The sequence below is a fragment of the Numida meleagris genome, chromosome 1, assembly GCF_002078875.1.
Source record: "Numida meleagris isolate 19003 breed g44 Domestic line chromosome 1, NumMel1.0, whole genome shotgun sequence".
NCBI classification, from domain to species: Eukaryota; Metazoa; Chordata; class Aves; order Galliformes; family Numididae; genus Numida; species Numida meleagris.
In genome coordinates this window covers 181,148,491-181,166,785 of record NC_034409.1, presented here as the reverse complement: position 1 = coordinate 181,166,785, position 18,295 = coordinate 181,148,491, and the positions used below count along the sequence as shown (strand labels likewise).

Here is an 18,295-nt window from a genome sequence, read left to right as displayed (position 1 = left end):
TGAGCAAGTTTCAGCTGTTTTTCACTGTGTAACTAACTGCATTTCTGTAGGGCAGTTCTGTCAAAGTATTTTGCTGGGCATATGCAAGCACAGGCTTCTTAATTCACTCATAGCTTCTGCCGACAGCTGGAACGAAGCTAGGTCTGACCCAGGAGCTCTCCACATGGAATTTGCTTGTTGGCTCCAGCTCAGCATTTGCTGCACAAGTTCCAGTTAAGATCTCGCTTGTGCCTGGAAGGCTGAGTCAGGAGCAGAGGTATGCTCCTTGCCAAGTATTTCTAGCTGTGCCAGAGACAGTCAAGAGAGAGCCCTGCTTTCTGGCAGTAGCTCTTTTTGAAGCACTAGATGTTTTTATGTCATCATTTAAATGAAGAACAGACACTTAACTGTATTTCAGAAAGTTGAGGAACTCTGTATGCCATGAGAAAATGAAATATAGGTACCAAACTTTAGAGAATGCACTTGTCAGTTTTAGGTTCCAGCCAATCTTACAATTTTCAAGAGACTACCGATCTGTAAGGAGTGAAATGGTGCATAATCTAATCTGGAATAACCTGAATTCTGTCCAGAAGTGGATAGAAAATTTCGGATTACTGTACCAGCAGCACTGCTGTTTTCATATCCAGTAGGCAAAGCACCAGTATATGAGACCTTATTTTTAGTATTCTGTGTGGCTATCGTCACCTGTTTCCAAGAATACTGAAATGTGGAGGCAAAATCACCTGTATCCACTTGGTATCTTATAAATACTCTGTAGTTGAAAAATAGACATTCTCTCCTTGTGAATTTTTTTAATTATGTCCCCTAGCTATTGGAAAAAAGATATTACTAAAATCTAACATATGACTCACTAGACCTACTGCATTTTTATGAATCCAGTCTAAAAGATATCTCTGCTCTCACTAATCTGTAGATCAGTCCTTCCTCAGTTCTGGTACGTGTTCCTTCTCACATATCATCAGCACATTTCTTGAGAATATTTCCACCCTCTATAGGACAGGTTTGGCTCGTTGGTCTAGGGGTATGATTCTCGCTTAGGGTGCGAGAGGTCCCGGGTTCAAATCCCGGACGAGCCCAACTTTTCTTCCCCTGAGCACAAAGTAGGCAAGGGTGGAATTTTTCTGTGCCTGGCGATCATGGAGCAGATCCTCCCAGCCTTACTGAGGCACACGGAAAATAAAGGCGAGGTGATTGGTGGTAACGAACACAACTTCACCAAGGGCAAGTTGTGCGTGACAAACTTGGCAGCCTTTCATGATGGAGTTACAGCATCAGTGGAGAAAGGAAAAGCAAGTGACGTCATCTGCCTGGACAGTTGACACTGTCCCACATGACATCCTGGTCTCCAAGTTGGAGAAAAATGGATTTGGTGGATGGACCACTCACTGCATAAGGAATTGGCTGGATGGTCACACTCAGAGAGTTGTGGTCAACAGCTCGGTGTCCAAGTGGAGGCTGGTGACAAGTGGTGTTCCTCAGGGATTGGTGCTGGGACCAGTGTTATTTAACATCTTTGTAGGCAACATGGAGTGGGATGGAGAGCACCCTCAGCAGGTTTGCAGGTGGCACAAAGCTGAGCGGTACAATTGACATGCTAGAGAGAAGCAATGCTATTCACAGGGACCTGGACAGGCTTGAGAGGTGGGGCCATGCCAACCTCATGAAGTTCAACAAGGCCAAGTGCAAGGTCCTGCACCTGGGTTGGGGCAATCCCAATCACAAATACAGACTGGGTGGAGAATGGCTTGAGAGCAGCCCTGAGGAGAAGGATTTGGGGGTGTTGGTTGATGAAAGACTCAACATGAGCCGGCAATGTGCACTTGCAGCCCAGAAGGCTAACCATATCCTGGGCTGCATCAAGAGAAGTGTGACCAGCAAGTTGAGGGAGGTGACTCTGCCCCTCTACTCTGCTCTTGTGAGACTCCCCCTGGAGTACTGCATCTAGCTCTGGGGCCCTCAACACAAGTAGGACATGGATCTGTTGGAGCAGGTCCAGAGGAGGGCCACGAAGATGATCAGAGGGCTGGAGCACCTCCCCTACAAGGACAGGCTGAGAGAACTGGGGCTCTTCAGCCTGAACAAGAGAAGGCTCCAGGGAGACCTTATAGCAGCCTTCCAGTACCTGAAGGGGCCAACAGGAAAGCTGAGGAGGGACTTTTTATAAGGGAAGGTAGTCACAAGATGAGGGGAAATGGTTTTACACTGGAAGAGGGTAGATTTAGACCAGATATTAGGAAGAAGTCCTTTACTGTGAGGGTGGTGAGCTCCTGGAACAGGTTGCCCAGCAAGGTTGTGGATGCCCCCTCCCTGGAAGCATTCAAGGCCAGGCTGGATGGGGCTTTGAGCAAATTCATCTAGACGGAGCTGTCCTTGCCTATAGCAGAGGGTTTGGGACTAGGTGATCTTAAAGGTCCCTTCCAACCCAAACCATTCTGTGATACTGTGATACCATTGAAAGTAATTATATCAGCATAAACATTTCTGTGTAGACAGGTTAATTTCGCTAATATCAGTCTAACTAAAGAAATGCATCAAATGTTCAATGTTAAAATTGTAAATAAAGGAATGAGTTGTCCTTCTGCAGGATAGATATTTCATGAAAGACACCATGATTCAGAAAACGGGACAACTGTAGATAGACTTTTGCAGACTCTTACTGAGACTGCAAAAATCCTCAGCAACTTGGTAATCAACGTAAAACTGTCAGTAGGGTCATACATTTCAGAACAGAAATGGGACATGCACTGCAACACTTGCCTTGTGGTCAAAATCCAGTAAGGTATTTGTTAAAAAAGATATTGCAGAATTGGAAGTGTTTAATTTCCTTGCAGTATTTATATTGCAGGCAGTTTTTCTTGAAAATGTAAGATTTATGTGAAATACTTTCACCTGCAACACATTGTGTTCATCTGCTCTAGAGAAATGTCCACAAAGTGCAGCTTTTCCTGGTTAAATATAGGAATGTATGAAACGTAGAGCAACTAAATTGCTATTTTGTCTTGAGAATGACTGTCCCTGAAACTATGGATAATGGCTAGCAAATTTGATGACAAGTGTGGTACGGGGGCTAAAGATGACATGAGGAAAATGCGCGTGGTTAGACAGTGTAGTTATCTTATTGTTTCTTTCTTCTCCCTTCCCTCCTGCCTAGGTGACTCGTACAGCAGTAGCCCAGATAGCACTCCCATGGGCAGCATTGAATCTCTCTCCTCTCACTCCTCCGAGCAGAACAGCACCACCAAATGTGTGCCCTCTCAGCCCAGGGAGAAGTCAGGAGGGATTCCATGGATTGCCTCTCCCCCTTCTTCAAACGGCCAGAAGAGTTCAGGCCTTTGGACCACGAGTCCAGAATCCTCATCAAAGGAGGATGCAACAAAAACAGACGTGGAGTCAGACTGCCAAAGTATAGCTTCTGTCACTGGACCAGAGAATGCCTCTCCACCAACAGATCTGACCAAGAAGAGTTCCTATAGCCTGTCTGGCCTGAAGAGATCTTCAGGTTCTTCCCTCAGATCAATTCCATCAGCTGAAGGTAATTTCCAAGATGTTTTGTGACATAAATGAGTTATCTGTGAGGCTTCAGAAACCAAGAGGTGCATCTGAAAGCTAATGTTACTGTTTAATTTTCTTTCTTTTTTAACTTTTGAGGTATGTTATTTCACTTTTCAGACGGGATCTGACACATTTCTGTTGTCATCTGTACAATTCTCAATACCAGTGTTCCTCAGAAGTTAGAGTACTCTCTATCCTGCAATGCCTCACAAAGGCTACTGACTTGTAAGAAGATTTCTGGCTTATAATATAAAAGAGTTGGTACCTATGGTTATTACAATGTCAAAAGAATGAATGCTTGCAAAATTATTGTTAATAATCAAAGTTAGCACTTAAATTTAGAAAGCCCTGGGCTTAATATATCTAGTAACAGCTTTGCTGCTTCTTGTCTGTGACATGAAATGTATGTCTGAAATTCTCTTCACAGATTGGATTTACAACTTTGTAATCATTAGTTCTTTTTTTTTTCATTTAAAAGTTTAATCAAGCTTCTGTGAATACCAAAATATTAATTATTACAAATTAATGCCATCTCATTTCATAGCAAATACTACTTTTAGCAGGAGTATGGACTATGTGACTGCTAGAGATCCCATCCAACATGATTTTTTCAACAGTTATGTGCAGTATAGTGCTTTATAAATGCTAAAGGTTTTCATCTTCACTTTTTAATGACTGTACTATCTAGCCATGTAAGTGCAATATCATTTTTTAGACTACACAATTTTAATGTTGTTTCTTCATCCCTGCTGCTGGTCCTTTTCTCCTGGCTTTTTTCCTGAAAGTCTGTTTCTTCTATCTCTTAGTAAGTACTTTCTCCCTAGTTTACTTCTTTAAAAAAAATTGCTTTGCATGTTGCACATGCTGTAAAATATCTTCAGATCAGCTTTAATATTGCCAATTATTTGGTTGCTTTCTTTAGGCAACAAAAGCTGCAGTGGATCTGTACAGAGCTTGTCTTCAGCAGATACAAGAGATACACCAAAGGCTCCACTAAATCCTGATTTGCCTCCCAAAATGTGCAGAAGATTAAGATTAGATACTGCATCAAGTAATGGCTATCAAAGACCAGGATCTGTGTAAGTGAAGACCCTCCGGAGTTCTGAGTTGTTACAATATTGTCTTCTATGAAGTGATTGCAAAGAGCTGTACAAGTAGTTGAAAAAGCATTCATGAGCACCTGATTTTAAAATGTCTTTATAGTGACTTATTTATCTTACTTAATTAAAATTATAAACAAAGAAGGCACTGGCAGTCTAAAGTCAATTGAAAGGCTCCCATTTACTTCATTAGACTGTAGATATGGTCTATAATGAAGATTTGGATATTTGGAAAGTGATTAGTATTACTATCTCTCATTCTTCTGGAGATTAATGATTCAAGGAGCACAATTGCAGCTTACTGTCCATGCTGTTATGTGATGAAGATCGTCACATTTTATTTACGTGAGTCAAAAATTGGAGCAAGGTTAAAAAACACTTCTCTGAAATTTCTTCTGCTGTTGCAAACCAGTGGTTGAGATCTTTGTTTTTTTTCTTACAGTATTTTTATGTCTTGAGAAGAAGACAGTTCTAAGCAACAGAAGTTAAAATTTAGCTTGCTGAGATTTGGCTTTCAAAAATGTTTCTTAATGCTTATAACACAACCTTAAGAATGCATTTCTTAAAAATGTGATTTTGCTGTAATCCTGACTCTGACCCAGACTTTATGTGTTCCTGTCAGTAAGTGATTTCCAGAACAGCAGAGCACCAAGAAGTTCTCCAAATACTAAAGGACTCCATTCAGCCTCTGCAATTTTTAAACTGGGAGACATCTCTGTAGTCATTTCACAGATTGATATGTCTTAGCTTTTCATCTTAACAGAGAATCACCTGCACTGCTCAGAGTTCAAAGCAGACTGGCAGTAAAAGCGCTTCCAGTGTATCTCTATTGGGCATTCAAGACTATATTTTTATACAGAGAACGATGAGGTTTTCCTTCTTGCTGGCTCAGCGAGGCTCTGGAGCATGTAGAATTCAGTGGCCTAAAATAGGTTATGCCCATAAAAATTCTGCTAATTAAAAACTTAAAGGAGCATTTGAATTTTCTCTAGTTTTTGAAGTGAATACTTGCAACGGTCTTAAAAAATAAGATGTTTCCATGTCTTTAGATGGTTAAAAGTAAAATTAGCTTGTGACTTTAATTAATAGGTAAAGTATAAAGCAAGCTACTTCCTTATTTTCAGAGTGGCCGCAAGAGCCCAGTTGTTTGAAAGTGCTGGTTCACTTAAACAAGTTTCTTCAGGACGGTAAGTGCTTCTTACTGTTAAACAAACTGTAAAATCCTTTGTGTTTTCCTGGCTCCAGAGATTGCAATAGAAGTGCTGGAGCTTTGTTCTGTGTCTTCTGGACAGCATCATGTGGCGCACAAAACCTTTGTGATTTTTTAAACTCACCCTTCTTATGGAAGAAAACTAAACCTAATATATAGTAACAACCTTCCTGGCTATTCTGTCCCCTACTGAAATTGCCGTGAGAGATGCTCAGGTTAGTGATCTGCTTAAGGTCACAGCTACAAGAGAAAACTAACAAGATGAGGGCACTTTACTTATTCTGTACAGCTATTTGTTATATACATGCTTTCAGCAAAGTAGTAAACATGCTAGTTTATGATAATTTGCTTGTGTGGTCAAGTACTGAATAACGTCTGCTTTAGAAAGCTCAGGATTAACTTAATCAGGATCCCTGTCTTTCCCATCACACGTCCCATCCCTCAGTACCTGTCTGGAGAAACAGTTGCCCTTTGTTCTTGGTAGTCTGGAATTATTTACATTTTCTTCGTAATCGTATGCATTTATTCAGTGGATTTGATCCATTCCTACACTGGATGAAGCTAGAATGTTCTCATAAATGTTCATCTGGGAAGCAGTAATACTTTCTATATTGCTAGGCAGCCTCAGTTATTAGACTAAAGTCAAATAAATGTGCGTGGGAAAAGTTCTGTCTTTGCACTCTCTCTGGATCTCAAATCTTTTGAGACGGAGTGTATGTTTTGGTCCATCATTTTACTCTGATATGGTAATCTTACTGGAACTGCTGAGCAACAGAATAATAAATAAAACATAGTATTAATCCACGCATCTATAGATAGTAATAAAGTAGCATAGCTGTAAACAAAGATGCCCCCATGAGCTGAGACGTGCAGTAGGGGAATCCGACTGTCTTCTCTGACAAATCTAGCAGAGAGAAAGAGAAAGCGGACCTGAAAAGACCCACTGGTTTTGTTCAAGAGAAACAGTTTACAGGAATCGAGGCTGTTCTTCTTTCTGTGTAGCAGATGAACTGTGAGAAGACCAAAAGAGCGTGGCGGGGAGAGAAACGGGATGAGAGGAGGAGGGCATTAATTTAAGGAAAAAGGATACAAAAAGAGACTGGAATGTTCGTGGGCCAGTGACCTGAGCCAAGAGCAATGACTGCATCACCAGTGCTGTATCATTTCACTTCCACCTTTGCTCCTTCTCTTATTTTGTATTGCTCCCTTCTTGTAAACTCTCTCCTGACATTCCCCTAGAACCTGTGTCATCTCTATCTATATATAAAGAGCATGTACAAAGCCAAAATCCAACAAAGGAAAAATGTAGCAGTTGATAATGGATGTGAGGAGCAGATAAGATAGCAGAAAATACTGAAAGGCTTAATAGCTCCTCTACTTCAGCCTTCCTAAGAAAGCAGAAGAGCAACAATGGAATGGAAAATGAGAGGTCAGCAGGCAAAATGAGGAAGAAATAAAAGATAGCTCTGCTGTTCTTGTAATGCTGCTCAAGTCTGACTGAGATTTTGCAATTCAGAGCCAGCTCTTATTTGCCTTTCATGCATGCTATGAGCATAAAGACTGAATTAAGTCCTTAGGGTAGTCTTTTTTGATCTGAAAGCATGGTAATTATATTTGATCCATACAGTAGACAGGCCTTCTGGATTCCTAATGCTCCTATGTAATGAATATATGCAAGGTAGACTGTAAGACAGAGAAGCTGTTTTTTTGCTGTCTCATTTTATATCAGAAATATTTAAGTGAGCACTGTGATGACCTCTGTGCAGGGTCAGTTTGCCCTGCTATAACTAACTGATTTTGAAATGTATAGGTACTTCTTACCTATCTAAGTAGTTTCGTTCTGACTTGAAGCACATGTTGCCAGAAACAGGATTTCATAATCACCTGTACAGATCGAAAGTACCTATAGAACTTTGCAGTCTCACATTGGCTTATGTATTCCAGCAGATAATCTCATACTTGATGCTTCACCACCACAGTGACCCAGATTTCCATAATTCATTCTTCCAGGCAGACTTGGCACCACCTCTTTCTGACTTTGTATAATGAGCTCTCTGTACTAGGAAAGTTGCATCCCTGTACACATTTTACTATTTTTTTTTTTAATGCTGGGTCAGTATTTGAGGCAGCTCTTATCTGTCTTGCTATACATCAGTACATGCTTCCATAGTGGCACTAATATGAAAAGATTTAAGTTAGACAGAATGAGAGACCACTGTACACTTTAGGATTGGACAGGTAAAACTAAAATTTTATGCCCTTCCCAGCTTGTGCTCTTTTTTTTTTGTCCCAGAGTTGCTTTCACTTCTCATTTTTCCCATTCCTTCCCTCCTGACATCAAGTTTATTAATCATCCGTCTCCCAGACTGTAGCATGAAGGTACTTCTGGCTTCTGTCTGTGTCTTTGTAGATAAAAACTTGTTAGGGCAGGAACATAACTGTAAAGCTTATTTATATCTTTTAAAATAGGTTACTAAAAGTATCTCAGGTGTTGCTGACCATGTGTATTTAGGCAAAGTAGTTTATGATCTGATGAGTGCCAATCCTTTGGCCACTAGTATAAATTTATCATTATGGGCTCCGATGGGCTCATTATGGTTGGGCTACGTGGTCTTAGTGATCTTTTCCAAACTTAATGATTCTATGGTTCTGTGAAAACAAACATAATAAACGGTTGCAAAAGGGAAGAGTCTATCCAGTAAAATCATGGAAAGGAGGAACTTGCAGGAAGTGTGGATAACATTTTGAGAAGTTTTTTTTTCTCTGAATTTAACAATATGAATCACATTCTTCTGAGGTGTTTAGCGTCATCTTAAAAGAGCCGTAATAGATGGTCATGATGTCATCACATGCTTTTTAACAAGCAGCCTTATTTGTAGGGAGGAGAGTATTAACACCATAAAAGAGAATATTCTTTTCATAAGGCACACTAAAAGCTGCCAAAGAATCTGTAATCCTATTTCCTTGCTATGCTTCTAGCTAGATCGGGTTGAAGTGAATAATGAGTAATACAAAGAACCTAAATAATCAAATTAAGTGTGGAGGGAATAACCAAGGCCTTGAAAATTGCTCCAGAATTATGAGTAAGAATTCTTAGATTCTGTGTCAGGAACAAGGTAGTGGGAAGATGATGTGGAGAAGCTGATAATTCATGTGCTTTTGAGAAGGAGATTTTTTTGTACCTTGTGTCTCCATATTTGTGTAGTGTCAAATTCTCCATAGTTTTCTCTTTCCAGAACTGAGCAAGACAGAGTCCATGTTTTCTTGTCTTACATTTACTTTTAAAATGAACATATTTGGATCACAAAAAATTAGAAGCTAAAAGCAGAATAGCTTAGTAAACATACAAGCATAAAAGAGAACATTTCATTTTACTGACTTTTTCTAAGGACATGAAAAAACAGCCTGCTTTGTTTTGACTTAAATAATTCTGCCTCATTCAGATATTGTGATTCTGCCTTACAGTTGCCTTAGATGTCTTTTATCACAGTATTTCTCAGATGTTCCCTTCTTAACATGGGACACTCGCTTGATAGCCACTAAGTGGTGGAATGATTGAAGTTCAAAATCATCCCTGTGTTATAGTAAATTCGTTACTGATTATCTGCTAATCATTGCCACTGTGTTCATTGTTAACAGTAATTCTCCTGTTTTGTGTGTATAAAAGTGGATGTTGCGTAGTTTATTTTTTTAATTGTGAGGATATTTCAGTGGTGCTAAATAAAAAAGGACCAAGACATAGTTCTTGACATTGAGGTCAAGTGAAATTACTGTCTTATGTGCACACTGCTTAGAAATGATCCTCTTCCTCTCCCCTACCAAAGTAAGCCAACCGTATCCAAACCCATAGCTCCATATGATGACATATGCAGATGTGCATAATTGCTATTTTGCATGCCCTTTTTCATTACACTGAATGTAAAATATTGCTAGGACAGTGTTGCATCCCACCGGAGCAGTGCTTTTATGGCATGAAACAGAGGAAGTACTTGTATATCCTGGATATACAAGTCATATATATACATATCCAATATGGGGGAATGTCTTGGGTTAAAAGCCTTCTGGGACGTACTGCAGGATAGAAAGCATCAACTGGAGGAAGCCAAGTAGGATGGCATCTTTTCTGAATTGTGTCGAAACAGACACTAAACGGAGCAGTCCAAACCATCCAGAAAGCAAGCTAACAGTGAAGCAAAGTAGACAGTGAGGAGCCCAGGGCTCATGTCATTTTGGTTAGCAATAGGGATGTACCTGCAATGACAGTATAGAGTCAGAAATGAGAGATAATCAGAACATCCTAAAAATAAAGTACTCTTCTCTCATGAGAAGACTTCACGACCTCTCTGTGCAACTTCTTCCAGTGCTCTGTCACCCTCAAAGTAAAGAAGTTTTTCTTTATGTTCAGATTTAGCTTACTGTGTTCTAGTTTCTATCCATTGCTCTTTGTCCTGTTGCTGGGCACCAGCAAAAAGAGCCAGGCCCCATCCTCTTGACACCCACCATTTACATACTTCTTCTAAGTATTGATAAGATCCCTTCCCAGTCCTCTCTTCTCCAGGCAGGACAGTCCCAGGTCTCTTGGCCTTCCCTCATGGGGAGGTGCTCCAGTCCCTGATCATCTTTGTAGCCTTCTGCTGGACTTTCTGCAGGAGTTCCCTGTCTTTCTTAAACTGTTGAACCCAGAACTGGACTTCAGATGTGGCCTCATCAGGGCAGAGCAGAGGGGGAGGATCACCTCCCTTGACCTGCTGGCCACGCTCTTTTTAATGCACCCCAGAATACCACTGGCCTTCTTGGCCACAAGGGCACACTGCTGGCTCATGGCCAACCTGTTGCCCACCAGGACACCCAGGTCCTTCTCTGCAGAGTTCCTTTCCAGCAGGTCATCCCTAATCTGTACTGATGGTGGTTATTCTTCCCCAGATGTAGCACTCTACACTTGCTCTTATTGAACCTCATCAGGTTCCTATCTGCCCAACTCTCCAGCGTGTCCAGGTCTCAGTGAATGGCAGCACAGCCTCCTGGTGTGTCAGCCACTCCTCCCAGCTTCGTATCATCAGGAAACTTGCAGAGGGTGCAGTCAATCCCACCATCCAGGTCACTGATGAAGATGTTAAACAAAACCAGACTGATGTGGCACTATCATTGTATGATCTATGACTGTTATCTCACTATTTTGGGAGGAAAGAAGAAGGAGATTACGTGTCACTTGTGTATGCATACTGCTAAAAAATATGTCAAAAATTTGAAACTTCACCAAAGGTCATGTTCTGAGTCACTGAGATAAACTCTGGCTGGAAGGAAAGTTGACTCAGCATCAGTTGATCTCCCTATCACATCATTCAAAGGTGAAATGATCAACAGCTTCATCTTTGCATTGCATAATGTGGTTTTCCAGTAATGGAACTCAGAAAAGCTGGTGGATCATATAAAAATTGCTTCCAGGGTATAAAATTAAGTCAGTTGTTAGAATTCTAGATGAAGGAGAGGAATCTAGTGAGAACTCGTAAGTGAGATAACTTTATGTTCAGTCGCTTATTTTGTGTTTTGTAGAATCATGGTGCTGTAAGTCTTATCAAACCAATCTGTCCTCTTGCTCCGGAACCAAATCGTGATATACCTAATTAGTTCTTTTACAGATGTCTGTGTAGTGTTGCTTTTTATTATTATTATTGTTTTCTTAATGAATCTTTAGTAACAAGAATTCTTCAGAGATTCTCCAATCGTGGCAGTTCCAGTGCGTCTCTATTCTGACCAAGAATATGTTTTTCCAGCTGTAAATTAAGACATAAACTGTTTATTGTTCTATTTAAGAAAACATGCTATTGAATGTTTCGTTACAGGCAGTAGAACCTGGGGAGCCATTTGTTGCACTCTCAAGTTCTACCAGAGCAGAGCCCAGACCTTGAGAGCCAGCTGAGCTGGACATGTAGCTCATTTATAGATAGCTGAAGTAGGTGGCTTAACCTGAAACTCATCCATGACACCTCAGTCTCTGATGCTGCAATTTAATCAGCCTGGAGGACACATTACTCCTTTTTTTGTCTCATATTTACCTTACATTTATTATTTTCTTCTGTAGACTAATCAACTGTATTTTCTCTCAAATCCTCATTTTGAACCTTTGATGACTTGCTGATCTCTGTGGAATTCTCTCCAAGCAGTTCATCACTTGCTTCAAGCAACTTGTTCAATTCATGTACATATGAAGGATAGTTTCAAGTATCCTTCAACTATTTTAACAGTTATGATGTTCCAGTTTAAGTTTCTAAGTAGGATGTATGTCTCTTTTCTACAGTAACAGTCAGTAAATTATTGTCTGCTGTAATTCTGCTCCTCTGAACTACTGTATAATGAGTTGTTACCATCCTGTACTTCTGCAGGAGATTGTTCCTACATTTCCCAGGTTTTAACTTCATTTTTTCATGCGTTTTCTTATCTTTTTTCTTTCAGACAAGCAAAAGCCATGTATTCCTGTAAGGCTGAGCACAGTCATGAGCTGTCTTTCCCACAGGGGGCAATATTTTCCAACGGTAAGATGGTTTACATTCTTTGTTTACATTAAATCCAACAAACAAAAACAAAAGCTGAACTATATCCACAAGATAAGAGTGTAATTCCCTTTTCAGCTCTCAGTTTTTGCCTATTTTTTATATTGCTCTTGAATAAATGCCATTTAAATTAATATATGAACCACATGTAGGATCTGTTGACTGTAAACATTTATTATGAATATGTTTTGCTTTGTTGTTTTTTGCAGTGTACCCATCAGTGGAACCGGGCTGGTTAAAAGCAACTTATGAAGGCAAAACAGGACTCGTTCCTGAGAATTATGTTGTCTTCCTCTAGTAATCTTTAGTGGACAGCAATATCTTCATGGTATCCATGGTAACAAATAATAAGCACTCTGATTTTTTTATCTGACACAGATATGGGATCAGCCCGTTAGCTGAGAGTGGTAGATTTCCTTCAGATACTGCAGCTGCAGGTTACATAGCTCCCTCTCAACGGAACAGAATGTAATGAAACAGTTAACAGTTACTGTACTGAAGACGGTACTCTGTTTAAATAACTTCCATTGTTTGCAGAAGGTTGTCCTGTTCTTCTTTTATGGGGAAGGAACACTAGAGCAATAAAATCAAAGAAGTCGCCATTTAGCTGCAGACCGTCAGGTCCGAGGATGTTGCTCACAGAAGTGTGAAATTTAGAGGGAATGCACTCTTACGACATTTCTTGGAATCTATATTTTTTTAAATGAAAATGTTCATAATGGAAGTGATACATTGTGATCTGAATGCTCCCTTAGAAAATTTGATTCTGAGAATAGTCCTAATCATTTCAAATAAGAAATGGGTCTTACATAAATCCGAAGTTTGAATTTCTGTTAGTCATTGAGATCACAATACGGTGTAGAATGTATGTAACTGGTAGTGAAATCAGATTTCTGCCTGAGCAGTAAATGCTCGTTCAAAATGTGATGTTTAATGAATGTTTCGTTCAGCTACTTCTTAGATTTATTTCCTCCTTTCTGTATGAATATAAATAACAATTACTTGTATTTCCATGTTACCAGCCAGGTGGGAGATAATCTCAATGTATCTCAGAGCACCAGTTGTAGAGAACAAGGAGATACTGCATCTGGAATGACTGGTAGATACCAAGTTAGCAATGAAAAAGAGTGACATGTTTTCAAACCCGAGATAAAATGTAACTGAGTCCTTTTCAGGTTTTTCCATTGTGAATAAGACAAACAGCCTGTGAAGTAGCAGGTTTTAAAAGCTCTGGATGCCAAAATCTCCATATAGCAATAGAAATATTTAGCATTTTTTTTATCCTGACTTCCACTGAAGTATTTGGCAAATGTTTCCCCCATTCCACAGAATAAAAAAAACTTAGCTACTGAAGTTTTTGTAAATGCCTGTCCTTTACTACTGGTGGGACTGGGAAAAAAAAAAAAAAAAAAAAAAGAAAATATAAGCAGCTTTCTAAATTGGAGCCTCTTTCTTGCACACCTTGATAGGAAAACATGCAGTGCTTAGCTGGCTGGTTACTATGCGCTACTGAGAAACAAGGGGCTTCAGCACTATATGAGCAGTTTTTCAGCATTAGCAGTACAGAAAGAATTCTTTGTTTCATAGAGTCACCTAGCCTTAGTTCTTTGTCCAGTGACAGTAATCAACATATAAACCTTTGATTGATTTCTAAGGTGTATACTGCTTCCAGAAAGTTTAAGGAAGAACTGTTAGGACTAAAACCAGCAGTAATCTGCTGGTTGCTTCTTTTTTTCTCCATAGTCTTTTTCTAGTTTAAATTAGAATATAGTTTTAGTGCCAGCATAAAGGAGCACATCAGAGCCTTCTTTACTTGTACATAGAGTGTAATTTTTGCAGAGCAATTCTTTGTTGGAATTCAGGCTGGTGGCAGAAGCCTGCAGGACCCTTCTTCTTGCTTGTTAAGGTATTTGTGATACTCCGTGAAGGGGAGAGCCGAGAGGAGCGTCCTTCTGGTATTTCAGCTGGGGAGTCTGTGGCATTAAGCCAGGCTAGCATGAGTAAAGCTGACTGCAGGCAGGTGAGGACAAGCAGCTTGAATTAGTGACAGACCCGTCCTGGTCCTTTCCTCACTCTAAGGAGCTTCACAGGTGAGGGTCAGGTTGGATATCAGGAAAAGGTTCTGCACCAAGGGCACTGGGCATGGAACAGGCTGCCCAGGGCGGTTGGCTCGGCCCCAAGCTGCCAGAGTTCAAAGAGCATCTGGACAGAGCTCTCAGACATACAGTCTGATTTTTGGGTGGTCCTGTGTGGAGCCACGAGTTGGACTTGATGATCCTTGTGGGTCCCTTCCAACTCGGGATATTCTGTGATTCTATGGTTAGGTCCCAAAGCTGTGTTCAGTACGTTGTGATGAAGAGTTCATCACAGGCAGTGGAGGCAAACACATGTGAGCTCGTTGCATCTACCCAGAGCAGATGTGAGAGGAAGTGAAGAATGATTTCTATGATTCTAAATTTTCTCATCAGACTGAGCCTTTCTTAATTTTAAAGCAAGCCAGCATTTCTTTTTCTAACCTATGCCTGCAGGTGCCTCTGCCCTGAGAAGATCGAAATGGGTTTGGTTGTGTCTTTGCTTATTTCACAATCCAAAAATTGCAGGATGCCAGAAAGCTTACCCCTGTTGACCTGCCCAGGAGCAGTGCTGCTGCAGGGGAAAGGAACAGGAAGGGAGACAGCTGCAAGCAGAGACTCGAAGCCCCACATGCATATCCCCCATGTGGAGAAATGCTGTGCTCAGGGTCTGTCGATTGTACCAGGCAAACTGACCTCTTCTGAACATCGTTTTATGAGCTCATACCTCTTAGGAGGAATTTAATTGTTAAATTCTTGAGGAACAGTGAAATAGGAAATTCTTGCTCTTACTTGCTTTGCTTCAGTCTGTGTACTTTGTTTGGGTGTTCTCAGTAGTAGGTTCTGAAGCCAGCTGATCTGTGTGCAAGCTAGAGGACTCAAAGATGCTAAGTCCATATAACACAAAAATAAAAATGCAAAGTTCAGTTACAGATTAAGTAAGTAGAGCCTGTAAGCACCACGGGAAATGTTGTAGAAGTACTGGTAGGAATCCCTGCAGAGGAGAGCTGGGCTGTTCCCATGCATTCATCTCATGTTAGACACAAAATTCAGCTGCAGAAGAGAGCTTCATAAGAAAGTGGATTTCATTAATTCTGCTACGCACCGAACAGATCTGTCTTCTCCTCTTTAAGGCTGGGCACTTTTTCAGGCCCTTCTTCTGAACCAACCACGATGATCACATAGATAATTTGAAAATAGCTTAGATTTAAAATGGCATTTCTATCTGAAAATGTTACATCCTTTTTTAATTACAGTTAATATTGATATTAGGGTTATTCTGTTTCTTTCTTCTACGGTACATAACAGTCTTTCTGTATCACCACGCTGCTGGGTTGTGGATGCCTCAGCTCTTCCCTGACTTTCCAGAGGGAGTTTTTCTCCACAAGAAGCTGCACTGTGATCTGGAAAGTTAAATCATGGCGTCCACAGACTGGAATGAGAGAGAGCAGCACCGTGGCTCATCTCATGATCCCTGGCCAAATATCCCTTCTCATAATTGGAAAGGAGCAGAAGTCCATATAACATTTAAATGAAGATACAATACTCAGACAGTGCCTTGCCAGAAAATTAGGCAAGCTGAACTAAATTAGTTCATTGTATTGATTTACTGTTTTTTTTAATTAAAGTCAGATTCACTCTACAAGCAAAGTCTAATTTTTTTAATTTTCTTTTTATTCTCCTTCCTGAAAGGATGTGGCAGTTTTCTCTGAATATCACTGTGGAATTTAAGGTAGATAACACGTGATGGCTGTTTGTCTTGTGAAAATGTCTGTACCTGGATTTTATGTAATTAGCCATGTTTATTCTATGTTAAACTTCTGGTAGATGTTGCAGCACAACATGAATCAAGTTAATAGTGTGAAGGACTGATATGTTGTATGATAAATATGTAAAGTATATTAATATTTTATATTCACACTTCTTATTAATGATGATAAAGATGAAAAATTATTTTTGATGTAATTTCTGTGAGTTCAGTATTATAATGTTTTTGCCGTATGTTGGCATTTAGAGTTCTATGTAACAAAACTCTTAAATTAAACCATAGCTGTCTTAAGTCCCCACCTAATCTATAAAGTTCATTTGTTTTATTATTTCTGGAAAAAATGACACACAGATTTGCTGACAAGTGCTACTCTGTGATAGTGATAGTAACTTATTTTCCTCTTATATATATATTTGTTGATAAACTCTATTCTTCACCTGTAATTGGATTTGTTTTAATATGACTTGAGGAAAGATTCATTAGGAAAAGAAGTCGCAAAATTCAGCAGTTCAGAACAGTAGTTACCACAACAAAGAAAGCATTATGTGGCAGTAATTGGATTTTTGCAACATTCTTCCAATCGTCTGTTTTCTACTTAATAAGATAGGAACTGAATAAATGATGAACCCCAGAAGTCCATTGTTCTTCATGCTTCTTTTCCGAAGGCAACAGCTGGTGCAGTTGGGATTGAGCAGTGAGAAAGGCAGCAAGGGAGCTCGTCCTCAGGTGGGGGGATACCTCAACTGATGGAAGCTCTCAGAGCTCTAGGGAACTCAAAGATAGACCTTTGGCAATTTGTAGTGAGGTTTTGCTGGCCAGAAGCCCTCCTAAAATAAATTGAATATTCTGCTGATGGGAAAACGTGCTATGGCTTGGCGTTACCCTTTTGTTTTCAGCAGTGCCCTATGCGAATCAGTTTCCAGATAAGAAGCAGTTATCAACATTCAGTCCCGCGCTTCGTGGTCATGCAGCCACTGGTGCTGCAGCCCTTCCAGTTGCTGTTTGTGCAAAAGTCAGACTGTTGATCAGGCTGTGTCAGCACAAGTTGGGAGGTCTCTTTTTGCATAGGATTTTGCAAGGGCTTTGGGAGCTTGCTTTGTTTTGTTTTAATAAGGTGCTTGGTATCCAAACAGCTACTAATACAATGTTGTAATTCAGTCACTGAAGATAATAGCATTGTTTTCCTTGTCCTGTATGTGGCAGTATTTAATAAGCCACTGGATAACCTTTGTTATTTTAACTATAGAGAATGGTGCTTTAACCCTTGGATGTCTCAGCTGAAAGCTATTCTGCAACTGAGCTTTTGTGAAAGTGTTGCGTCAAGAGTTGTCATTGAAGTTCCGTCGCTAAAGGCTGCAAAATGATCTCAGCACTACAAGAGTTTATGTTAGAGCAAAGGGCAGAGCAGCTGGAGAGGGCAAATAGATAGTTTCAATTTTCCAAGCATATTTATGACAGTTTTGGAGGTATTAGAGTTTATAGGGGTTACTTTAGATACTATATGGTATTTTAATAGGAAAGTATATACAATCAATTACTATATATATATATTTAATAAAGTCCTACTAAATTATCTTATTGAACTCTCTGTTTATTTTGTGGTGTGGTTTCAATAATTATCTGCACTCTGTATATATCTACATGTAAATAACTGGCATGACATGCATAAGCTGACTTGCAGACATAATTCTATGTTGTACTTTACACTGTATTTCAAAAATTTGATAAATGTTTTTAAAAATAAAAAGCCTTCCTACAGAGACTGGTTTCTTTGTTATTTTTAAACTTGGACTCTGATTCAGCCTATTTTTCCTCTTATTCTTCAAGGAGTTGTGGTCAGTGGCTCAGCATCCAGGTGGAGACCAGTAACAAGTGCTGTCCTTCAGAGCTCTGTACTGAGAATGGTACTATTTAGTGTCTTTATCAGTGACATAGATATGGGACCAAGTGCACCCTCAGCAAGTTTGCTGATGATCCCAAGCTGAGTGGTGCAGTTGATATGACAGAAGGAAGGGATCCCATCCAAAGAGACCTAGAAAAGC

At 39.9% G+C, this 18,295-nt stretch overlaps 1 protein-coding gene and 1 non-coding gene across 3 annotated transcripts in view; both read left to right on the top strand.

Annotated features, from left to right (window-relative positions):
- Positions 1–18,015, top strand: part of ARHGAP42 (Rho GTPase activating protein 42) — a 165,600-nt gene extending 147,585 nt beyond the window's left edge. The window contains exons 20-25 of one of the 2 annotated variants that reach the window (XM_021381312.1): positions 3,152–3,532; positions 4,475–4,631; positions 5,777–5,839; positions 12,316–12,395; positions 12,623–12,750; positions 15,794–18,015. In XM_021381312.1, coding sequence (XP_021236987.1) covers positions 3,152–3,532; positions 4,475–4,631; positions 5,777–5,839; positions 12,316–12,395; positions 12,623–12,711 — 770 coding nt within the window. In that variant the 3' untranslated portion in view covers positions 12,712–12,750; positions 15,794–18,015. Of the gene's footprint in view, positions 1–3,151; positions 3,533–4,474; positions 4,632–5,776; positions 5,840–12,315; positions 12,396–12,622 lie in introns of both variants that reach the window. The other variant, XM_021381309.1, reaches the window with a different exon arrangement.
- On the top strand, positions 1,005–1,076 carry TRNAP-AGG. Its single transcript has one exon. It is a non-coding gene; the product is annotated as a tRNA-Pro (tRNA).